A 25,877-nucleotide genomic window follows, 5' to 3' on the forward strand; every position below is an offset into this window, starting at 1 on the left:
ATGAGCTTTTCAGCTTGATGAAGGACTTCGGGAGTCTCATTATTTCTTCTCTTCCTAGACTGACCTTTTAATTTTATGCAAGATATACCAGGGTGATTTGTCTTGTCTGGTTATAATACCGCTCTGTTGTAAGGATGCTTAATCACCAGGCACACACATTAGTCACCAGTTGCTGTACCCACAAGCCCAGCTTCCTTCTGTTAACTGGAGTACCAGCCTGAGCGCTGGAGAAGAAACAGTGCTTCTGGACAGGTGGCATCAAACATTCACAGCAGATACAGAAAGCAGCTTCTGTCCCTTCTTCCATGTTTCCTCTGCTCCCTTTCTGGACAGGACACCAGCGAGGCACGGGAGGGAGATACACAGGCCGGAAGGATTTTACACTCAAGGAGTATTTGGGTAAAGGGAATGCAACCCCAGTTCAGGGTAAGAAACTTTGGGCTTGTTCAGTTCAGTCCACACTTAATTGCCCACTCAGCCCTGGGCCAGGCACCTTGTTCCGAGGTTAGCAGAAATAAGCATGAGGAGGTCCAGCAGGGAAGCCAACAATTACAGTCAGTGCCGTCAATGCTGTAATTAGAAGCATGCACTACATACCCCTGGAGCATGGAGGGGATACACCAAGCTTGTCCTAGGAAGGGATGTGGAACCCTTCCAAGACAGCAAGGCTTCAGCGAAAATGAAGTCATCTGCCTGGGAGAGAGGAAGGAAGAAAGGTGCAAGGCCAGGGGTGGTGGTAAACCAGTGGGTTCTTTTCCCTTTTTGCTCCCTTTAGGACTGGTATTTTTATAAAATGTAGTAAAAGTAAATCACTAGAAAAATAAAAATTTAAAAAGACATAAAGTAGATTCAACAGACATAAAAGTACTGTCCAATAGTTATGAAAGTTTCTAAGCACTTAGTCTTTTTTTTTAATAGTTATTTTCAAAATATTTATTTATTTATTTTTAGTTTCCAGAAAAATTTTTTTTAATTTCTTTTCAGCATAACAGTATTCATTGTTTTTGCACCACACCCAGTGCTCCATGCAATACATGCCCTCCATAATACCCACCACCTGGCTCCCCCAGCCTCCCATGCTTCAGACCCCTGATTGTTTTTCAGAGTCCATAGTCTCTCATGGTTCACCTCCCCTTCCAATTTCCCCCAACTCCCTTCTCCTCTGCAACTCCCCTTGTCCTCCATGCTAAGCACTTAGTCTTAATTTTTCTTCTTAATTCATTGCTACTTACTTCATTTATTCATCATTCATTCATTCATTCATTTATTCATTCTTTTTCTACTTCATTGAAGGCCAGTAGTGGTTTATAGGTGAGTGCTAATCCAAGGGCACAGCAGGGTGTACCTGAGGGGAACGAGATCCGCAAGAGAGCAGGGGGATCTGAGCAGAGGGAGAGTCCTGGGGGAGGAAATAGGGCTGCAGGGGCGGGCAGACTCCCCACCGTGGAGAGCTGTGGGTGCTAAAGTTAGTCAGGGCCTCTTAAAGGTACAAGCATTCAAGAACTGAATTTCAGAAAAACAGCTGACCTAGCACAAAGAAGCGGGGAGAGTAGAGGTGGTGAAACCAGTTAGGAGAGACCATGATCCAGGTGGGACACAATGGAGCTACATGGAGGCCGGGGCAGTGCGGTGGGGAGAGGGTGTCTGGTTCTGAAGACAGTCAGGAGGAGTGGTTGTCAGTGCTCGGTGACCGGGTAGAGAAGCGTGGGAGAGATGTCATCCAGTACCATCCTGTCATTTACAGATGAATAAACTGAGGCCCAGCCAGGTGACAGAGCTGAGTCTAGAAGTTCTGCTTTTGGCTCAGGACAAGTTTTCTTGCCCCTTGACTAACTGACCAGACAGGGTACCAGGTAATACCAGCATCCCAGTGTGTCTACTCTGAGTCCCCATGCTACCTCTGAAGGGAGGGAAGGGTACGTGTCCTTCAGAAGGTTCCAAGTAGGGGTACCTGGGTGGCTCAGTCAGTTAAGCGGCTGCCTTCAGCTCGGGTCATGATCCCAGGGTCCTGAGATTGAGCCCCACATTGGACTTCCTGCTCAGGGGGAGTCTTCTTCTCCCTCTCCCTCTGCCTGCTGTTCTGCCTACTTGTACTCCCTAACTCTCTATCAAATAAATAAATAAAATCTTAAAAAAAAAAAAGAAGGTTCCAGGTACACTGAGACACCAGCTTGCTCACGGACACCTCACACCCCTCCACCCCACTGCCCAGCTGCCCTCAGCCAGTCTACCTGACCTCCTGTGCTCTCTCCTCACGGTCCCTGCCTTCATGACCGAAGCTGCCCCAAGGTTCACTGTGTCCTGTAATGCTAGTTAAAGCCGTGTAAATCCTGTTTAGGCAGTTGGCAGAATTTTTAATATCCTTCTTTTATAGGAACAAAGGTTACTCTCACCTATATGCCAGATGTGAACAGGGAGTCACCAAGCAGGGCCAGTTTTCCTTTCTGGTATCTCCTGGTATCTCGCTTACTAGTCTGGAAGGATTAATGTCTGGAGTAGGATGGATTTGAGAGTGTGTTCAGAGCCACAGAGTTTCCTGGGGTGCTGACCTGGTCATCCTAAGTCGTCCCCGAGACAGGACTCTAGCTTCATGTTGGCTTCTGAAGTCCCGGATGGGTGCCAGGGGCCCAGCACAAACCAGAATCCACCCAGTTTCATGGTAGCCCTCCACATCCTCTTTAATCCAGCCTCACTGGGGTCTCAGAACCGAACCAATACCAGCAGGCAGAGAGGTGGCTTTCCATGCAGAGGAACAGTCATTCATGAGGGACCTACTGTGTGCAAGGCACTGTTTTAAGCATAGAAAGGAATTCAAAATATAAGGATAGAAAAATGAAAACAGTGAGGCACCTGTCCTCATGGAGGTCACATTTTAGTTGGGAAAAGAAGAACCATAAAATTATAGTAACCTGAGGCAGGATTTTGGAATTCGAGCGCTCTGCCTGCCCGCTCCCTTTGAGTCCCCATAACCTTTGTTGGCTTCCTGTGGCAAAGGAAGCCAAACACCAGTGCAATGGCCTTAACAGAGATTCTTTTTTTTTTTTTTTTAAGATTTTATTTATTTATTTGACAGACAGAGATCACAAGTAGGCAGAGAGGCAGGCACAGAGAGAGGGGGAGGCAGACTCCCTGCTGAGCAGAGAACCCGATGCAGTGCTTGATCCCAGGACTCTGGGATTGTGACCTGAACTGAAGGCAGAGGCTTTAACCCACTGAGCCACCTAGGCGACCCTTAACAGAGATTCTTAATCGTGAACATAATACCTGGAACTGATTGCTCCTTTGTGAAAACACATGCTAAAAAAATATTACTAGGTTTGGACCTGTCGAACAGATACCTTCATCCCTCACACCAATGTTTATAACAGTGAAAAATGAAATAACTTCTCCCAAAAGTGGCCTCGCAGGATCTGGGTCTTATCACATCACTGAATGTATGAGGCCAGTGTCCGCTATTGGGTTCATGTCCTAAATAATTAGGGAATGGGCAGAAAGCAAGGACTGGCTGCCCCGGTTGAGTTTTATTTGACTGAGTTATGAGGAACCGATACCACGTCACTTGTTGGGAATTCTGTGTTTTATTTCTGGAGAATCACAGTTCCTCTGTCAGTTTATTCTGCTTAGAAGAATGGGTCATTTGTGCGTTTGACAGACTAGATGGAACTGGATGAACCTTAACTTGGACCAACCTTTTCTCATGGCACTGAGCCGAGCTGCTGAGAATTTACAGAGATCTTCATTCCTATATCTATTTTATTTTTTATTTGAGTATAATCAACATACAGTATTTTATTAATTTCAGTGTGCAATTCGATAATTCAGCAATTTTTTTCCATTTCTCAATGTTTATCAAGATAAGTGTACTCCTAATCCCCTTTTATCAACTTCACCCATCCCTCCCACCTGCCACCTCTCATGCAGCCACTAGTTCACACTCTGTAATTAAGAGTCTGGTTTTTGTTTGTCTCTTTTTCCCTTTGTTTGTTTTCTTATAATTCCTCAAAAATTGCAATATCATCCAGTCATTTCACTATTGGGTATTTACCCAAAGAAAAGGAAAACACGAAAACACTAATTCAAAAAGAAATGTGCACCCTATGTCTGACGCAGCATTATTTACAATTTCCAAGATGTGGAAGCAACCCAAGTGACCATCAGTAGGTGAATGCTTCATTCCTCTATCTTGATTCTTCAGTATTTGGTCTCAGCAAAGATGGGTGAAGTAGACAAAGATATGGTAGCTGGTGGAGTTTAACCAGTTCTTGAGACATTTTGCTCACCGCTAGTGCCAGGCCCCAGCAATGGATGAACATCCTACTTTGGCTCCTTGCTCTGTTACCTTCAAAGCAGTTTATAAACCAGATTTGTCACTTTATCATATAGTAGACCTACCTGCCCCAAACTCAAAGACTGCCAGTGTTATTCAGTATTTTCAGAGTTTGTGTATACTCTCCATCTGTTTTGATTCTTATAAAAATCTTAAGGAATATGGGCCACGAATGTGTTACCTTTTTTGCCGATGAGGAAATAATAGTTAAGGTTTCTCTAGTACTTAATGCATTCAGGCACTGATCTAAATAATTCACATTAAATAACTCCATTCTCATGATACAGGAACCATTACCTGCCTTTCTTGAGGAGGAAACAAATAGGGAATGGTTAATTAACTTGCCCAAGATCACACAGGGCCAGGATTCCAACCCAAGCAGCCCAGTTCCAGAATCTATACCCTTAACCCCACACGATACTGCCTTTTGGAATCAGAGGTTGGTTGAACAACCTCTCCAAGGTCATGTGGGGATTCGGGAAGGAAGCAGAATGAGGGAGGCAGATGGGAGCTATATTGTTTCATAAGAGCCCCGTTGAGAATTTGCCCTTGGTCTCTGTCTAGCCACGTGTGTGAGGACTCCATCCTTGGCTACTAGTCTGAATTTGCTGTGTCCCCAGAATTGGTCACTCTGGATTTGTTATCAGATAAGATCATCAGCATGGAGTCCAGGAAGTATAAAATATACCCCACTGTTATTGGTATATGAAACCTTATGCTTGCAAAAGATCTTTAAATGCCTCTGTAATATACATATGGACATAAAATGTTGCCACACAGTTCACTTACGGAGTGAAATCCAGGGTTAGTGACTAAAGTCTAGCACCTTGTGACCTTAATATTTGTTGTTTTTTAAAAGATATTATTTATTTATTTGACAGACAGATCTCAAGTAGGTGGAGAGGCAGGCAGAGAGAGAGGAGGAAGCAGGCTCCCCACTGAGCAGAGAGCCCAATGCGGGGCTCAATCCAAGGACCCTGAGATCATGACCTGAGCCGAAGGCAGAGGTTTAACCCACTGAGCCATCTAGGTGCCCTGTGACCTTAATGTTTTAACAAAGCATCTGAGGTGCTGAAAAATTGACCAAACTGAAGTAACCATTATTTATTGGGTCAAGGTTAGTCCAGCATTTAGGCAACAGGAATGTTAGTCTCTCAAAAGGTCTCTTCATCAGTAACTTTTGCTTAGAGGTTTGGTGATAACTTTCGAAGCTAATTAAGACACAGGCTAAAAATTAATTTTCTTCCTAATTCGTGAATTGTTTACTTTTAAGATCTTAGGAAGTTATAATGGTTTTTACTTACGCATCTTAGAGATTACTTGTATTAAGAATACTACTACATAAAATAGTCTTTGGAAATAGTCTTTGGATGATGTCTCCACATTTACTCAAATGGATTGCTCAGCAAAATGGATGTTTTGGGAAACCTGGTTGTAAGACTAAGTGCTAGGGATAGAAGGGGTAGATGCTCAGGAAGTAGCAGTGAGTTCTTCCACGGAGAGTTTCTTAGAGGTGAATTCGGTGTCTTCTGCATGCTTTGCTGTGTTATGCCCAGCATTAGGACGAGATCAGTAAATCCCTGTAAAGGGACTCAGATGTGTGTTGCTGTCATATGTCCAGCCTGTGATCGGTACTCTCGAAATGACCCCAGAAATATTCCAGGCCTACCCTTAGAGACTGTGATCACGTTGGAGAAAACAAGGCTTAATGCAAAACACAATTAGAGAACACAGCAATACCAACTATAACCCAGAACTAAAAATGTGAGGTTCTGAAAAGAAAAAGGTAATAAATAACAACAACAACAACAACAACAACAAAAATAACAAATAAAATATGAGGTTCTTATTTGATTCCAAGGACCTAGGAGTGGTCCTGAAACCATAGGTATCCTCTTGGGTTTTACAGACTACCGTTCAAATAGCTCAGGTTTACACTCTGACGGAGAGGGCAGGTAATCAAATGAGACCGGCTGATGTGGGTTAAGTTCTGGTTCAAGTCAGAAGTCAGTCTCCCCTCCCCTTTGATACTGTGCAAGGCATTACTAAGGTTGGCAAATGTTAGTGTTTGGCCGGTTGCCAAAAACAGCCTATCTCTTCCTGAACTTGGTGCTATAAACTGCTCTCCTTCCTGTTGTAAAGGGCTCCTTATCACCCCACCTCCCCCCCCCCGCCCCCCCAGCAGTGTCCCCGTCCCCTCTCAAGACACTACTATTTCTTCTCGACAGAACCCCTTCAGGGGACCAACCTTGCTGCTGACAAGTCTAGTACCCCTGAGTCAGAAGAGCCCTGGGTTTCCTTGGAGGGCACCAGCCACAGCTCAACAGGCTAAAAAAAAAGTCTCACTGGCCCTTCACTTGTTAGTCTGTGTATTTGCATTGATGCCTCAGTTGTCTGGCTAATCTTTCTGAGGAGGACAGCCACGACATTTTATCCCCTTAATAACAGTAATAATGGGGACAACAATGGCTAACATTTATTTACCTGGCGCTGTGTGCCCTCTAAGGTTTACCAGAGTATCATTCTGTGGGCCCGTCTGTTGGGGTTGGTGCCATGTGTGCTCCATAAACCTAGAAGGTTCCATCCGCCCCTGCCCATCCCCACGCCACAGCTGTCCCAGTCATCATTAAAATGACAGGGGTTGAGATTACTCCCCACTGGAAATCATTCCTTCCTTTATCTTCCTGAACACGTCCTCCCAGCAGCCAGCAGGGAACTCTGCCACACCTATCCTGTCCCTAGCTTGCAGCCTCTCAGAATCCTGTGACTCTCTGATCCATTTCTCTGCTGGATTTGTATGGCTGAGAAGCAAAGCTGCCCTGCCAAGTGGTTTTCCATGGGTCAGCTGCACCCAGCTCTCTGCACCGGGGAAGCCTGAGGAGTTCAGCGGAATTCAGCGTGTTGACCGCCTTATCCTTACTTATAAGGATAGAAGAGAAAGAACTCTTGGCGAAGTGTATCCTTTGCTCTGGCATCCTTTCCGTGTTGTCAGAGAGAGGCCCACTGTTCAAGAGACCCCTCACCACCAAGGATCGGTTATCTCCTTGGTGCCTTTGTCCGAAGCTCTCCATCCTACCTGCCTGCTTTCCCTCGCTGAAGGCATCTGCACGCGGAACGCAGCTGTGGATCACGTAGGAAGCCTTTTGGCAGGGAGAGTCGGTCAGAGAGGTTTTCTTGGCAAGTATAAAAGAAAAGTACTGTAGGGAGCTACTAAATAAATTTGTGCCACTTCGGCTAGGGAATTTCATCCCTCCTGGGAGTAGAGGTGTGGAGCTTGGAGTGAAAAACTTTAGAGAGGAGGCTCAACTGTCAGCTTGACGGCTCATTTATTTGGTGGTCCCTAAGGGGACATATGATTGGCACACTGTGGACGTTCATCATGGCCTCCTACATTTGTCCAGAGAGGCAAGGAGTGTTTTCTTGTACATTTTTTTTCCTCCAACCGTAGGACAAGGCAAGGGGAAATCTCTCGGTCCCTTTGCTCAAGTTAAATTGGTCCTGTGTGTACACAGCGGTGACGGTGGAAACACGCTGCCTACGTATTGAGGGCATCCACCGCCAGACCTAGATGGAAACCGACACCTGGCCTGCAGGGGATTGGTTTGCGAGTCCCTGGCCCTGTTTTAAAGGGAGTGTAATAGCTGGACTTGTACAGGGTCATTTTTATGATCATTTCCCAACTGAAGTAGCTGTTGGGAGAACTATGAAAGGATAGGGGGAGCCTCAGAGGAGAGGTGGTGATACTTTAAGAGTTGGAAAATGTCTTGTGAACTTTATTCATTAGAAAATGAGTCATTTTGGGGTACCTGGGTGGCTCAGTGGGTTAAATCCTCTGCTTTGGGCTCAGGTCATGATCCCAGAGTCCTGGGATCGAGCCCCGCATCGGGCTCTCTCAGCAAGGAGCCTGCTTCCTCTCACTCTCTGCCTGCTTCTCTGACTACTTGTGATCTCTGTCTCTCAAATAAATAAATAAAATCTTTAAAAAAAAAAAAAAAAGAAAATGAGTCATTTTACATGTTTCACATATTTGTTCCTAATTTGTTCCGATGGATCAGCCCCATAGAACCAGATAAAATGACACTTCGTAAAGATAAATGGCAAGGGGACTTAATTTAATAATTAGGAATGTTGCCTTTTTTTTTTTATTATTAAGCAGGGGCCTCATTTTCATGCTTAAGTTGGTTAAGAATACAGGGACACATCATGGGGCAGTCAAAACATCAATGTCATCCACAATTATGTATTTGATAGACACTTGAGCTATTCACTTCAGGAGTGAATAATGAGCTTGTGGCAACAGGTTTGGAATTCTGAGCCCACAAATGTTCAGGTTCTGTAACCAACTAAGCTGATTTTTTTTTTTTTTTTCAACATCCCCTTGTAGCCTGCATTGCAAAAAGAAATCCTTTCCATCTCTACCAGTGGATTATAGCCCCTACACATCTTCCTTGGGAATTACGGCCATAAATGGTACAGAAACCAAAGAAAAGAATTAAAACCAAGACATGTAAACATAAATTTTAATGACTTCTTCCAACTTATCAAAATAATATGTAATTCCCTTAAGAAATTTAGAAAACACAGAGCAAAGAAAAGCTATCTATGAACCTATCACACAGAAATAGACTTATTAACCTTCCTTCTTACTATTCCATCTTTCTTCTTCTTTCTTCTTTCTTCTCTCCTGTTTTGCTTTCTTCCCTCTACCTTTCTAAAAACCATAATTAAGAGAATATTGAAAAATTATTTGTATGCTGCTTTTCCACTTAGAATTTTATCAGCCTGTAAATAAGTCATGAAGTCCAGCAGCCATAAAGGAAAAATGAAAAGATTTGACTGTATAAAAATATGAAAGTTACCATAAATAAAAACAATTGTGCAATAATATTTGCAATCTATATAACAAATCACTACTATCCATGATATGTAATGAGCCTCTTAAAAATAATCAGATAACTCAAATTTTAAAATGGGTAAAACATGTGAACAGGCAACAGACAGAAGAAATACAAATGGTCATTAAACATTTTTATAAAAGCTATTTCTCATTAATTATCAAGAAATGAAATTAAAACAATGAGATCATTTTCCCTAGCAAATTGGCAAGGACTTAAGGATGATGTTTGATTTGAATAAGGAAGCCAAATGGATGTTCTTGCACACTATTGGTGGGAGTATAAATTGATGCAAACTTTCTCAGCAATTGCTCAACATCTGTTTAGATCGTAAACATTTATATCCTTTGACACAGCATTTCTACTTCTAAAAACCTATCCATAGTAAACCTTCCTACAGATATGCAAATAATGTTCGTTACTTTCTGGTTTGATGTTGTAAAAAATTAAAAGCCATCTAAATGTTCATGGAGAGGAGACTAGTTAAATTATGATACACTTTTCAAATGAAATCTTAGATAACCATTACAGAAAATGTGACAGATCTACAGGATATAGAAATATGTCCAAAATATTTATTAGGTAAGAAAAGCAAGTTACTTCATAATACATTTTAGTAGAGTATTAAGAAGAAAAGATTTGAAGACTGTGAGACTGTCATCGTTTTCCCTGTGATTTTTTTTTCCAGGAATGACTGAATTTTATGTAATGAAAATATTACTCCTATAATCACAAAAGAAATAATTTTCAAAAGATAAAATTTCTGTCATTAGAAATGTCTTTACATTTTTAGTGTTTTATAAAGGACTTTTTTTTTTAAGCAGCTTCCATAAAATTTTGTCATGATATACCATATTTGTTTAGCCACTCCCCTAGTAATACATAATTTGGCTTATTTCCAAGTTTTTTCTGTTACAAAAGATGTGGCAATGAACCCTTTTGTAAACTAGAATACTGAAGTTCATACTTACAAAGGCATCACATCACTTAGCTGGGGTTGAGGGTCAAACCTAGGAAGAATCCATTAGATGATTTTGAATGTAAAGGTTTAATGTTTTCTAACCCTTTAAGCCTTGGCAAGACAAGGGATGGCCCACTTGGAGGCAGAAGAGTTGGGTCCTCGGGAAGCTTACTTTCCCAGGCACTCAACAGTGTACCTACTCTGGCTCTAATTTATCTCTGGTATTTGTGGACCCAGTGTAAAAAAGACCAGAGATCTTATCCTTAGGATACCTTTCTCATTCCATTCCCTCTCCCCAGGTGAACTTATCCACACTCTGCTAATGACTCTCAAATTTATATCTCCAGCCCAGCTTTTCCTCTGACTTCTAGCCATGTATATTCAGCTGCCTTTAAATGTCTCCACCTGGATGTCTAAAAAATAGCTCAATATGTCCAAAACAAATTCTGTGAGCCAGAACATGCCCAGAACATGCTCACACCTTCTTCCCTTTTACTGTCTCTATCCTTCCATTACTACCTCCCTTTACTTTTACCCCCTAATCATTCTGGGACCATCTAGTTCTCTCTGCCTTACTGCCCTACCCTGCTCCAGGACACCATCATTGTTTTTCTGAACACTTCAGTGGCTTTCCAGCTAGTTTCCTCAAGTTCTCTCAACCCCCCCTAACCTGTCGTCCACGTCGTAGCTGGAGGTTCATTGTAAAATCACAAGTTAATGCTATCCATCTCCTGTGTAAAACTTTCTTGATGGTTTCTCTTTCTTCTTAGGCCAAAAACTGGAATTTTGACTGGCCCCTGCCTTATCAGGTTCCTGCTATCTCCTGTCTCATTCCGGACTCTGAGCCCCTAACATATTATTTGGCTCAGAGATGGTCCTCTAAGATTTATGGGGTGGGCGAATGGCTGAATATATCTTGGGTTAAATAATACATGAATGGCATTCTATCTAATTGATGATAAAATCAGATATTAGACTTTTGCTATTTCAGTGATGTTTCACCATTTTTTTAAAGAGTGCATGTAAGAGCTCAAGAGAGGGAGAGAATCTAAAGCAGGCTCCACACCCAGAGCAGAGCCAGCAGGAGCTGCTTGAAGCCTGTGGGGGGCCATCTCACAATGCTGAGAGCATGACCTGACCTGAAGTTAAGACTTGGATGCTTAACTGACTGAGCCACCCAGGCACCCCTCAACATTCTTTTACCAATTTAACACAATCAGTCTTGCCTTGAAATTGCAAGTTTATATAAACCCAGACATTCAAAATACAAGCTAGCCCTAAATGGTTTTGTTGTGAAATTGTGATTATAATATTAAATTCATTCTTTTCATCTACTTCTTCACCCTTACCCACCCACCGGCCTCTCCTCCTCAGGAGAGAGTAGTGAATTATCTTCTGAATATTTGACCACTAGAGACACATTTGGTGTGCACATTACTACTCCCATACATTCAAAGTTTGGGTAAAATCCATTGAATTCCCTCTCCATGCACAAACTAAAAACCAAAGCAAAAAAAAATTTTTTTTGGTAAAATTTTGATCATGCATTTTATAATGATGTGCACAAAAATGTCCCTTTGTCATAATTCAGTCTTGGGATACTTACTGATTCTCGGGTAGTTCTTATTCCAATTAGCCAGTATATAAGAGAGTGTATTTGCCTGCTCTAGGGGGTGATGACCCCATGCTTTGGAGGGAGATGAGCAGAACTGAGTTTGAATCCTGGATTTACCCTTGGGTAACTAAATGATGTTGCTGTAGATCCTAGCTCAGAGGGTTGCTATGAGGATAAAATAATATGGTTAAAGCACTTACCACCTGGTGAGCATTCAGTGTATGGTAGCTACTATTATACTGTTGTTCTTACCAAGAGAATCTTTCTTCAGATTCCCTGGACACATGCACACACCCACCCAAACAAGCACACAAAAAGCAATATACTTGTAATAGTATATTGACTGTATGTTTTATAATAAGCAATATCAAAGTTATATTTTATTGAAGAATTATTGTCTCTTAGATTCAGGTATTAAAGTATAGATGGGATGATTTTATGTCTTCAGTTTGCTTCAAAACTTGAAGAAAGATGGATGAGATCAGGAGTAAAGGTATACACAAACAAAATTGGGCATGCAACTCATCACGGGAGTTGTTCTATTTTCTGCACGTTTGTGTAGATTTGAAATTTTCCATGATAAATTTTCAAATCCACTAAAAATAGTTACTGAGTAGTCTCTTAGAGTCATTCTCATTCAAGGAGCCAGCTCTCAACTCACCTTCCTTTATTTCTTTTGGAAGAGTCACTGATTCCAGTGATCTAAGCAGAAAGACTCATGTCATTCTGTTTTATGACTCTCAGAATAGTTCACGGCGGAAACACAATAAATAGAATTTCTGAATTTCCTTTGTCCTCAACTACTTGGGATGCTTCTGTGAAACCACTGTGGGCATTTTAACCCTGATTACCCGGCAACAACAATGTGTAAAATAACTCTACCCTTCTCTGCTTGTATGACAGAAGTTAGAGCTATGAAATACTGGTGTTCAGTCCGCTAATGAATGATGAGCCCATAATTGTATATTTGGCATTTTGGGATCTGAGCCTCTGCCCTGTATGAACTTGTGATCTTCATTGTGTAGCCTTGTTAAGTTTGGCTGTTGAGTTACATGCTGGCATTGGAGGTGGAGGAACTACTCCAAAGCCAAAAACTGACCTCTCCCTATTTCAAAGTCATAGTCATGGGTGATTTTTGCTTTTTTTTTAAGTAAAAATGATTACCCTTAGAAAGGAAGCTGACTGTGGCCGTGAATGGATCTTTAACCTTTGGATCTATTTGACTAACCCGGTCACTATTTTACTCTTTTATCTGGCTGCAAGCAAAGTATTATGATTGGGTCCATAATTGCCTTTCCGAAAGTAGTTTCCCTTCTCCAGCTTCACCAAAGTGAAGAATTTGAGCTTATATTTCAAGATTCTTCTTTTCCCTCTGGAATCCATCTCTAAGGGGTAAATTACATCCCTTTGTCTAAGTTTAATTACTTTGGAACAAGGATCCCAGTGGGGTTTTTGAAGCTTCCTTTCTTCCCCTAAAAATAAGACAGGCTCTGAGTTGGCTAGGACAGCTCACTGTCGTCTGTATAAAATGCTTCTGTTTATCTCTTTGGTCAGCACCTTCTGCCAGGCCCACTAGAGTGAAGGGGGAGGAAGGCTTTAGCTCCAGCAAGGGGAAAGACAGGTACACAGACAGAGCCTTCTGGAACACAGTGCCTGCCGGGTGCACCGTCATAGAGGCATGAACTGAGTTCTCCAAGAACAATGTTGACTATCCCGGGATATCAGGACAGAATTTAAAGAGAAGGTGTGAGACATTTGGACAAAGGGCAGAACTCGTAGCCTGGGATTATAATATGCTCTTAATTGAGGCCCCTTGGGAGCCTGGTGTGGAAGTTTTGTCTGTCAGATAGTACCTGGTATGAAACCAGCAACGGCATTTCCCTTGGGCCTCACACAGTTCTGAAGAATGCCAAAAATGAGTCTGAAATGGCAGGACTGAAGTGTATAACCTCCCTCCGTGGCCTCAGGCTTCCTGTAATGGGGATGTGTCGCGCCCTCTGCATGCTCGGGTCTGTCTTCCAGGCCGTGAGGCCGGGTTCCCGGACTTCTCTGTGCAGAGGGCACGGTGCTGGGTGGCTTACAGCGCTGATCGCAGGCACTCGTCTCTCTCGGAACAATTCCTGCTACCCATGACAGCAACTGAGTAATATTCAATTAAACCTCGAACTTGGGATGTTAGTCACCAACTCCCTTGAGCAATCACAGGTCAGTTCTTGAGACCGTTGTAGGTTTCTGTTAGCACTTGTTTTCTGTTACCAAAGAAAATCCTTTACAAGCCCTCAGCAGGCTAACAGCTTCAGGAGAATTCAGAGACCCAATAACCTTGTTGGGCAACGTGGGAGAGCAGGCTCTGGGCGCAGGTCCACATGGGCCTGGCTGGCTGGGCTAGAACATGGTGCTGACAGAGGCCACCCGCGGGCTCACTCCAATCCCCCACAGTCTTGCTCGCTCCTGGGGCGGCAGACTGTAATCTCTAACCTTGACCACCTCTGATGTGCGCTGTCTGTCCCTGAGGATCCAGAAAAGCAGACGCTAATAGGGCCTAGGGTCTGTGACCATTCCTGAAAGAACAGCTGAGAAAGACCACGCTCCTGGAAGTGGCCTCCCTCCCATGTACAGGCTCCCAGTCATCCCACCCGCCGCCCTGTGTCTCGCAAGTCCTCCCTCCCATGGGTTACATACATCTAGCTTCTGCTGTGTGGGGACTGTGGTGGAGGGAAACTTTCCACGGATCACAGCCCACTGAAAACATTTGCTTGTTAGAAAGTGGGATTTTGTATGGAGGTGGGGAATGAGGCCGGGTTTGGTTTAGGGTGGAAAAAGCTTGCTTTTCTGCAGTGGGCGCGCAGAGACCCAGCACACCTCTGCTTACACTGCTTACTCCTGGGGAGACTGCTGCCAGGAGTGCCCAAGCAGAGAGGAGGACTGCTCTGCATCCCCACTGACGTGTGCCTGGAAAACTCCTCTGCTTTTATCTCACTTATCGGGGATTCCTAGAAAACAGGACTCTGTTTTCATTCCTGGGTGTCTCTGGTGACCGCTCTCTGTAAGACCTGTGTGGTCAGGCTGTATCAACTCGTCAGCTCCCAGGGCATAGCTTGGAAACTGGTCCCGCCAGCTTGGTCATCCCCTCCCTTCTCAGAGCTGAAATGTGATCCCGGGCTGGACAGACACCAGTCTTTCCCTCAGGCCAAGCAGGCCAGCAGAACTTGATTCCCAGAGCAGGGGTAGGAACACAGAGCCATGGGTGCCCCACCACAGCCCACGGGGGGGCGGGGGGAGGAGGGGTGAGGCTCCAGAAGGATGGTCCTGTAGCGACCATGAAGACCCCCCTGCCATGAGGGGGAACCATCACGCCTCTTGGTTGTTAGACGTGGTGACCTATTCACATGGGACCATCGTCTAGGAACCATGAGGCAAATTTTGAGAGTTGACCCAAAGCTTTTTCCAAGATAACCCAGAGAAGTTTGTTTCCTTTGAGGTGGATGCCGGAAGCTTGCTTGGTGTGGTCTCATCACTCACCCCGCAAGCCAGTCCATTGGGGTGTGGGGCCTGGCCATCCTACATATGTTGCTCACTCTTTCTTTCAGAGATCTCAAACTGGACAACGTGCTGTTGGACCATGAGGGCCACTGTAAGCTGGCGGACTTCGGAATGTGCAAAGAGGGCATCTGTAATGGAGTCACCACGGCGACCTTCTGTGGCACGCCGGACTATATTGCTCCAGAGGTGAGCGCAGCTTGGGGAATCCCGAGCATCAATGCCACGGGCTGCCTCTGTGCATTGAGCTCTGTGGGTGCGCTGAAAGCGGACACCTGATGCCTCACGGGGTGAAGGGTGCCTGAAAATGTCCTTGGTTCCTACAAATAACGATTTGAGTTCAACATTTTGTGTAAACCTTGCAGAGGCTTTAGGCCTTCACCCTGAATGAGGACAGGGTGTGCTCTACTCACAGAGCTTTATTTTTCTCGTTGTCCTTGCTTGGTGCTTTGATCCCAGCCCCACTTAGTGAAGTAAAGACAAGTCCCTCAGTCTTCCCCATGCGAGTGAGTGAGGCCGATGTCCTCGTCCCTCTACAGGGACACTGTGCCCAAACACTCTCTGCTTTGGATCTGTACCTGCCTTTACCTTGGCTGAAACAGGCCACAGATGTTTGATGACCTGGGTGGAAAGTCCTCTGAGTTGAACCACAGAGTAAAGAGATCACTCTCTAGAGATGAAATGGAGCCTATTTCCCAATCCATTGTTTTCCCTAGTCATTCAGGACACATGCGTTCATCAGATGTTCTGCCATTGCCCCCTCTGCCCAGATCCTCCAGGAAATGCTCTACGGACCCGCGGTAGATTGGTGGGCGATGGGCGTGTTGCTCTACGAGATGCTCTGTGGTCACGCACCCTTCGAGGCGGAGAACGAAGATGACCTCTTTGAGGCCATCCTGAATGATGAAGTGGTCTACCCTACATGGCTCCATGAAGATGCCACAGGGATCCTGAAATCTGTAAGTGTGCCTGACCCAGCCAATTCCAGCCTACGGCAAACCAGCTGGCTGTGCGTGCTTCTTTGGGTCCTTCTAGCACCTTGCACTGGTGAGCAACCAGTGCTAACTGCAGGATATGTTTTAATCTGCAGAAGAAAAGAACCAGAGTGTCTTCTTCTGTGGTGCAATAGTTCTTTCTGGGCCAGCTGCGAGCCACTGATAACGTTGTTTGCTGAATATCTAGTGTTTTTAGCTTGTGGCTGAAGCGTAGGTGAAGTGGTGCACCCCCTTTACACGGTCAGGACATGCCAGGGGGTTGGGTCAGGTGAATGCCATTCCTGCTTTGTTTGGGTATTGACTGTGTTTCCGGGCTGAAGGGGTCTTTCCCTTAGTGCTGGGCGAGGCCAGGAGAGGTTTTCCTGACTTCTGCAGATCTCTTCTGGGTCCATATTATTATTTTTTTTCAAGATTTTATTTATTTATTTGACAGGGATAACAAGTAGGCAGAGAGGCAGACAGAGAGAGGAGGAAGCAGGCTCCTTGCTGAGCAGAGAGCTGGATGTAGGGCTTGATCCCAGGGCCCTGGGATCATGACCTGAGCCAAACGCAGGCTTTAACCCACTGAGACACCCAGGCACCCCATGAGTCCATATTATTCTAATGAATAATAAATGAGGTGCCAGGCCCAGGAGTCAGGTGCAGTGAGGTTAATGTATCATAAAAAGTCTTTTTTGCATGCATGTACTGTGCTGGAAGCCTTATTTTGAAGAGAGGAGGAAACATGGATTTGATGCTTTTATGTTGAAAATGAAAGAGCACATGTGATCTCTGTCATTCCTATAACCACGTTAGTTGGATTCACAAATCATGTATTATCACATACAAGATGCATAGAGGAATAAAGATGATAAAAGGGCAATTCATCAAGTAAGGAAAGACCAGAATAATCCATTCTCTGTCAGATAGTTTCTAGGGGATAAGAATTACTTTCCTCAAGTTTTATCCTTTTCAGTGATTTGAGACCAAAAACTAAATTTGGGAAATATTGGCTATCTTGTTGGAGATTTATCTCTCTTTAGAAATCTTCAGTCATAATCAGTGCCATTTCAAGAACATTTTGTATGCAGGTCACCATGTACTGGGGCTAAAGGCATGATTGTCCCTGAGAGTTCTCCCTATCACTACAAGTGAGATAATCATAGAAATCCTTCTCGGGCAAATATTGCCAAAGTGAATTGTAATTGGTAACTTGATTCTCAAGACTACGTACCAGAACTCTCCTGATATTGAGGAAACACTGATCTCTTATAGAAACAAAAGTGAAGTCACTTTGGAGTCTACCAAATGTCTCCTACCTAGCCTGTTTTCGCAAGAACAAGTGATTTGTATCATTGGTAGAAGTTTTCGACTCAGGAAACAAAGACTGTGTGGCTTTTATAATTTCATCAATAAAAGACAAAGGAGGGCTTGTCTCTGTGGATTCGTGCCCTGAAACGTCTGAACTTCTGGAAGGGAACTGTACTCACCTAGGTTGGCCCCAGCCAACTCTGATGACCTAAGCTACTTTAACACAACCTAATCATGCTACAGGATCAGGCTTATGCTGCATTATTACTTCTCCAGTACAGTGGTCCATAATCTGGCTCTTCAGGTGAGCTAACCCCCTGTGGCTGACAACTGCCACTGTCGTTACTGTTTCTTTGTTTTTCATTGTTTTTCATGGCATATGTGTTCAATTCAATTATTATAGCTCATGTAGCATTTTTAATTTTTACAAGAAAGACCTCAGAGTTTATAATTCAAGTGAAAATACTAGTTCAAACTATAAAGAAATGTCCATCGTTGGCTTGGTATATAAATGTCATTATGCTAAGTATCATGAAGGGTAGGAAATAAGTCAGTCTATGCCTCAAGAAATGTTAATGTTCTCTGTGTAGGGTTAACAATGCAGGTCATTTCTCTGATAAATATCTCCTACCTTTTGTCAGAATATGGTGGAAATCTTGAGGTCACCTTATCATTTGAGTTAGCCATCACTCACATGTCCTTCTCTTAATTTTTTTATTCAAAATTTTAGAAGTCCTGAACTTTATTCTAGTATTTCAGAATCCTCTTGAGAGAGTTTTTCCCAACTAAATCTGGGACCTCGATCTTACTCTTCCTCACCCAGTCCCTATAAAACCTAGAATTAGTACTCAGCAAGATTAAGAACCACATGGAACTATTAAGACGGTTTCTTCTTAACCAGATAAGTCCAATTACTTTATACTATATCTTTGATTGATATATATGTTGTTTTGTAACTAGAATATTTGTTATCCAATAATATCCTCCCTCCACAATCTTTGCTCTAAGAGAAAACAGAGCCTCTGGTGCCCAAAGAGAGTCTAATCTTCATTGGAGACAGAGTTCCCTCTCCTTGCAGATTTGCTCCGGTGAACCTGTGAACCTCTTCACTTCCTTTTATTTTTCTTTCAGACACCGGTTGCTCAACTGGGTAGAGACAGCACCTGATTTGTGATATGTCATTGACCTTGCAGTGATTTTCCTAAGTGGCATTCTGTGTTCTTGGTGGGGTGTTTCCCTGTAGGAAGAAGCGTGGGCTTCACTTGGTGACAGGCTTACCTCCCAGCTCTATTCTATTTTGGCTCAGTGACCTGGGTAAGCTACCACACCTCTCTGAATCTCAGTGTCTTTGCTTACAAAATCAAGGTAATAAAATCCACGTCATAAGATTATTATCCAGAACACTATAAGGATCCTGTTTCTTCTTCCTTCAAGGAGTGTCCCTTAAAAGTGATTTTCTGAAAAACACTTGAAAAGGTATCAGATAAAATTACTAAAAAGCATTCACCCAGAGGATTTCTGGGACAGTTTTGTACATTTCAGCCTCTATGCCTAAAAATAAAAAGCCTAAATGCCATAGCAGAAGAAATTCAGCTATTCTTTGCAGAGGGCTGAGACATTTAAATGGAAGTGTGATCAAGGAAAAAGAAAGAAAACCGTTAAGAATACTCAGGACTTGAGGAGAAACACTGAGGGGGAAAGGCTTCATCCAGGTTTGGTGGTGAAGAACCTGTCCCCATGGGCAAATCTTGGCTCTTTGCTCTCTGGCTGTGTTCTCCTGGGCACATAGTGTAATTCTGTGATGCCTCCGTTTCCTTATCTGTGCAAGTGGGGCATGAGCTAGTGTGTGGGGAATATTTGGAACAGTGTTCAGCAGAGGAGATGCTCAGGAGGTGGCCACTACCGTCATCAGTGGCAGCTGGGTCTATGAAAAGATTTTTAGATTTTTTGCCCTTTTCTTTGAAAAATGCTTACTTTGTTTATTGTATTAGGAAGAAGGTTTAAGGTATCAAGTCATGCTTATAAACCATTCGGACTGCTTTCTGGCTTTAATTGCTACTTGATTTAATTAGAACAATATAGTTTTTTATTGCTAGAAGAAACTTTAGAGATTGTCCATTCTAATCCCCTCATTTTATAGATATGGAAACTGAGGCCCAGAGAAATTATGACTCACCAAAGGCCATTCAGCACCTTAAACAAGTAAATTAGAACCCTTGTGCAGTTTTCATGGGAAGGTAAGATGGTGCAGCCACTGTGGAAAACAAGATGGCAGGCAGTTTCTCAAAACATTAAACAAAATTACCACACGGCCTATAAATTCTACTTCTGGATGTGTTGCCAGAAGAATTGAAAGCAGGGACTTGAACAGATACTTGTACACCAATCTTCATGGCAGCATTATTCACAATATCTGAAAGGTGGCAACAGTCCAAGTGTTCATCGAGAGATGAATGGATAAACAAAATGTGGTATATGCATACAGTGGACGATCATTCGCCCTTAAAAAGGAAGGAAATTTTGAGGCATGTTACAACACGATGAACTTTTAAGGCATGCCTAATGAAAACAGCCAAACCCCAAAGGAAAAATGTATGATTCCACTTTTATGAAGTATTAAGAATGGCCTAGAAAGTCACACTTATAGAGACAAAAAGCAAAATGGTGTTTGCTTTTTGGCTTTTGACTAGGGGAGGGGGTGTAGGGAATTAGTGTTTAAGGGGCATGGAGTTTCAGTTTTGAAGAATGGAAGAGTTTCTGGAGCTGGATGGTGGTGATGATCACAGTGTAGTTTGAATCGTTTTTTTTTTTTAACCATTTTTTAAAAAAGATTTTATTTATTTATTTGATAGACACACAGTGAGAGGGGGAACACAAGCAGGGGGAGTAGGAGAGGGAGAAGCAGGCTCCCTGCTGAGCAGGGAGCCCAACGAGGGCTCCATCCCAGGACCGTGGGATCATGACCTGAGCCAAAGGGAGATACTTAATCAGCTGAGCCACCCAGGTGCCCCCAGTTTGAACAATCTTAATGCTCCTGCACTATACATTCTAAAATGGTTAAGAAGGTAAATGTCATATTCTGTATATTCCACAATTTAAACAAAAATAGAAAAACAGACAAACAAACAGACCAAAACCCTGGGATCAGAATCCAGATATTCTTAAATCCTTGTCAGTGTTCTGAGCTAGACTACATCTGGCCATTCCCCATTTTTCTTCTACTTCCATTAATAAGATCTTGGGCACAGATATGAACAGGGTAGAGGCTGAAGAATAGAAGGAGGTTGGAGGAAATGGCTTAGGGCCCACCAAAGTTCAAACAGTGACCATGGAAGAGGATTCACTTAGGAAGTTAGGAAGGAATGATTTCAGGCCGTATAAACATCTAAATCCAAAACGTGGCTACAGTTTTATTTGTGGCAAAATAAGCCAATGGTTTTACAGTGTGAGCTACTCAGAAACTAATCCCTGTGGTAACTTTTGAGTAGTCCTAGTTAAGGAACAAATAGTCCTAGGCCAGATAACTGAGGGCTTGGGGAATCGGTCTGTGTTAAAAAGTTACGTAAGCCGAGACATTTTTAAGCAATCTGAACAAGCCTTCATTTTGTCGTGCAGTTCCAGTTTAAGGTAAAGTGCATTGCTCTCTTTAAAAATATAGACTTCAGGGCGCCTGGGTGGCTCAGTGGGATAGGGCCTCTGCCTTCGGCTCAGGTCATGATCCCAGGATCCTGGGATCGAGCCCCGCATCGGGCTTTCTGCTCAGCGGGGAGCCTGCTTCCACCTCTCTCTCTCTGCCTGACTCTCTGCCTACTTGTGATCCCTGTCTATCAAATAAATAAAATCTTTTAAAAAAATAATAAAAATAAAAATATAGACTTCAAGCCCTTTTCTAGGATTTTGTGACCCCCCTATGGTTCTGGGAGCTTGGTGACTTCATGAGTTCCTAACATTGAATGTTGACTCCATTGGATGGTGGCCTGCATGGTCCTAAAAATTGTCAGGAGGCCCTGCATGCTAAGTTTTGGATTATAATCACTTGTTATCACCCTTCATTTCACAGAGCTTGGTGACTGTTAAAAACACACAGAGAGGGGGCGCCTGGGTGGCTCAGTGGGTTAAAGCCTCTGCCATCAACTCAGGTCATGATCCCAGGGTCCTGGGATCGAGCCCCACATCGGGCTCTCTGCTCAGCAGGGAGCCTGCTTCCTCCTCTCTCTCTCTGCCTGCCTCTCTGCCTACTTATGATCTGTCTGTCAAATAAATAAATAAAAATCTTTTTAAAAAAAAAACACACATTGAATTGCTGAGATAGAAAATCTTTAAAATACTCTTTGTCTGAATCCCTGGTTGATCGATGAAGCTGAGACCCAGGGAGGTGACCCAGCCTCATGAGGTAGCATGGAAGGAGCCCACACTAGCCTGGGAGGCAGGGGACTTTCCTCCACTCTTGGAACTGCTCTTCAGCCTATTTCTGCAAAGCAGGGGTGAGGACACCAATGGCACCCACTTCAAATGAGGGCATACACATGAAAGCATTTGCAAAGTGGCAAAACAGGAGTAAGTTACTAGTATTGTTGAGTTATGAGTAATTTCATAACATACTGAATGTGTCATTATCATCATCCTCTCCCTGAACAAGGTCCACCAACATCGTCAAGATTGTTAAGTGCTAAATTGTACATGAGGCTGGGTTCCATTTTTATTCCAGAGAGAACTATATTGCATTTATCCAGGAGCTTTCTATCTCAACCAAAGACACATATTTGGGATGTAAATAGCCAAATAGATACTGATCTGCCTATTCATTTAACAGGCATGAATCCATGCATGTTTGCATAGCAGCCATGGGTCTGCTAGGCTCAGGTACTAGCAGCAAGCTGGGGGTACAGAGAGGACCATGCCAGACATCATCTTTGCCTTCATGGAATTTAAGTCCAGCTGGGTTGGGGAAGAAATCAAATGAGAGAAAAGGAATTCTACAAATAACCATCATTACCTTATAATTGATGTTAAATAAAATAATATTTTCGTTAACTTACCATTTGATTTTTAAAAAAGGTCTAAGGCTCTTTGAGAAGATATAACAGGTAGACCAAACCTAATCTAGGTCATCCAGCAAGGGCATTCTGAGGAAGTGACATTTAAGCTGAACCCAAAGTTTCAGGTTGAAGGTTGAAGACAAGTTAGGTTCAAGAAGTACACAAAGATCTTAAGAGTCTGTTCGAGTAACTCTCTAGCGATGTGGCTGGACTGTAATGAGCAAAGGTGTGGGGCCATGAGGGTTAGAGGACTTGAGGCTGAGCATGAAGGACACTGGAGGCCATGGGGAGGAGTACCAAGATGAGTCATTGAAAGATTTTGAGCAAGTATGAGGACAAAATGTTTCTTCATGTTTAAGTGATCATTCTGGATATTTACAAAGAAATATTGTAGATCAGATGGAAACATTTACAGATGAAATGTTGGGGTTTTTTTTTTTTTTTGGTAGAATAATCCAAGGGTGGCAGAGAGAAGCAGATGAAACAAGTTTGGGCATGTTTCATAAGTGTCAAGACTTCGTGATGTTTACATACTAGTGTATATTTGAAAATTTCCAGAATAGCAATTTTTTTTTTTTTTTTGGAGAGAGGGAGAGCGAGAGAGCTGGGGTGAGAGGGAGGTGAGGAGCAAATCTCAAGCAGGATCCATGCTCAGTGTGGAGCTCAGTGCAGGGCTTGGTCTCCTGACCATGAGATGACAGTCTGAACTGAAATTGAGAGTTGGACACTCAACCAACTGAGCCACCCAGGTGCCTCAATAGCAAATTTTAAAAATTAACATATGAATCCATTTTATACAAGTTCAAAGTGTGTGTATACATATGTGCCTGTGTGTGTATATAAATGTTTATATGTATATATGTATACATATGTATATATGTATACACACAGATTGTAGAAAAAGTGAACTCAGCCTTCATTTAATGAAACAAAATGGTTTAACAATACAAACAAAGAAGAAATAATGTGAGCCACATACTAGCTATTGGGCTGATCCAGCTTTTTTTTTTTTTCCAGTTTAGTTTTGAATTTGTTATGAAATGTTTCAGTAACAGTGGATCTGGATCCAACTGTGTCTTTTGATTGCTGTTAAGAGTCTCAAGGTCCTGGACTGGGTGTCCATTTTTATGCTAAAAGATAAAATTATCTGTGGTTTTAGCATATTCATTCTTTAACAGCCATAAACAGTCTCCCTACCTTCCCAAGAAGTATTTCTCAACCCCAAGTTGAATAACTATGTGTACCCCAAAGAAGGATTTTTAAATAAAGAGCAGTGAGGAAGACAGCCGTCTCTGGTGAGCTCTGCCCTGAGCTGCTCCCCTGCTGCCCTGTGGGATCCTTTCCTGCAGGCTGGGTCTGCCCTTTCCCACCAAGGCAGGAAGGGCCAAGATCTCCAAGCCAGCCTTTCACATCCTCTCCCTGAACCACTCTCAGCGTGGTGAGCCATCCCCCACTTGGCTTCTGAGATTTCCTGATGCTCTTTTCTTTGGAACATAAGGTCAGCCCTATTCCTGGAATTGGTGTCTGATGAATATTTTGGTTGCCTTTTTTTTCCCCTTCAAAACAAAATGTTTTCTGAATTCCTTCTTACCTTTTAAACTGGAAGGTATTATTATCTGTAGAAACTGTTTGGATACCCATTTTTGTAGCATACCATAGAATCATGGATGTCAAGGACCCTGTGGCTTGGTATGGTATAATAATGTGAGTCCCCTGAAGTGGGGATAAGGGGGTGTTCTTGTCCCCTGTTCCATAGCAAGTGAGTGGTTGAACAAGATGGGCACCGGTGTCGTACCCAACAGAACTCCCAAATCGATGTTACTTTTCGACCATAGTCCTTCCCATGATCACCTTTACCACCCGCCCCCCAAGGTTGTGAACTTCTGAGTTCTTAGTGTGTGCATGTCCAGGCATTTCATATAGATGGGGCGAGAGGCAGAGGACTTGCCTATGAGGACACTCCCCTGGGGCATAGAACCATCAGGAAGAGGGGAGCTGGAAAAACAGTGTTTAGCCCAGGACTTCTACTTGGGAAAAATTCCCAAATCATTAACCAGTAATCCTTACAACTAAAAATAACCATCACATACACAAGAAAACTGCAATGGGAAGACTATTTTTCTTGCTTGTACTTCTGTCTCTCATTTCTCATCTTCCCTTTAAATGTGTATGTGAAATGTTCACATGTCCATGCTCTAAAAGCAAAACAGTCCCACCCATTCACGCTTATAGATTATAAAAACTGGCACTACCCACAGACATTAACACAGAAAAGATATATGAAGACACACTTGTGTAAAGGCACTCCGGCTTATATCTTTAAAGCCGATTTTTAAAAATGTTTTTCTTTCCCTTGGTTTTAGAATAATACATGCTTTCTTTTGGCTGAGTTTCCTTAACTGGCACTAAATTATCCCCAAATGCTAATAATTGCAACACAGAAGAAAATACGGAGTTTGCTTAGAATTTTTGTGGTTGTGCTGAGTTTTCCCTCATGTAGCTCCAGAGAGAGAGAGAGAGAGAGAGAGAGAGAGAGAGAGAGAGAGACTGACTGAGACTTGGGGAAGCCCTCACGAGTCCACAGAGCTTAAGAAGGGCCTTTCTGTGAAGTGAATCTTCCTTTGTGATACATCATCTCCTGCGAGGGATCACGAGGCTCGGTGCTGACTCAGGTGAAGTCAATGCCCTTGTCTCTGAGCTTACACAGGTAGCCAGGTTAAATAAGTGCTGAAAGGAGTTTGGTGTATTCTCCTGAGTCACCTTTGTCCGTTCAGGAGGCATTGTAAACTCGGCATTAGAGGGAGATTATAGAGTGCTTTTGTTCCTAAGCTTTATAGGAACTGAAGTGTGTGTGCGCTTGTGTGGGTTTGATCTGTCTTCACAACTCTCAGATTTCATCATCTGTGCCTTGTCTGCAGGAATTCTGTTTGCCTCTGTGCATGAAGGGAGAATCACAATTAATGCTGGGATCAAGTGTGTCCCATGTCTGCTGCCAGGCAGTTGACGAGAGCAGCACTGAATTTGACCCCCTCCATTTCCCACTCCCCTCCTGGCAGAATTTGAGATGCTGAAGGGAGGCAGTCAGCCTGAAGGAGGCTGAGGAAGTGGAGGAAAAACTGGGACCAACTCTGGATCATTAGAATTGATTTTCCAACACTGTGACGGGGAAAATCCAAAAGAAATTTACTGAAAGATCCTTTAGCAAGAGAGAAGGT

The 25,877-nt window shown here is 43.2% G+C and overlaps 1 protein-coding gene across 1 annotated transcript in view; it reads left to right on the forward strand.

Annotated features, from left to right (window-relative positions):
• The window catches only part of LOC111160069 (protein kinase C eta), a 227,517-nt gene that overhangs the window by 180,847 nt on the left and 20,793 nt on the right, over positions 1-25,877 (forward strand). Inside the window, exons 11-12 of the mRNA XM_022522881.1 lie at positions 15,389-15,527; positions 16,109-16,297. Of these exons, the coding sequence (XP_022378589.1) occupies positions 15,389-15,527; positions 16,109-16,297 (328 nt within the window). The remainder of the gene's footprint in view (positions 1-15,388; positions 15,528-16,108; positions 16,298-25,877) is intronic.

The sequence above is a fragment of the Enhydra lutris genome, unplaced genomic scaffold (genome assembly GCF_002288905.1).
Source record: "Enhydra lutris kenyoni isolate GAN:26980312 unplaced genomic scaffold, ASM228890v2 scaffoldscaffold4, whole genome shotgun sequence".
Taxonomy (NCBI): Eukaryota; Metazoa; Chordata; class Mammalia; order Carnivora; family Mustelidae; genus Enhydra; species Enhydra lutris.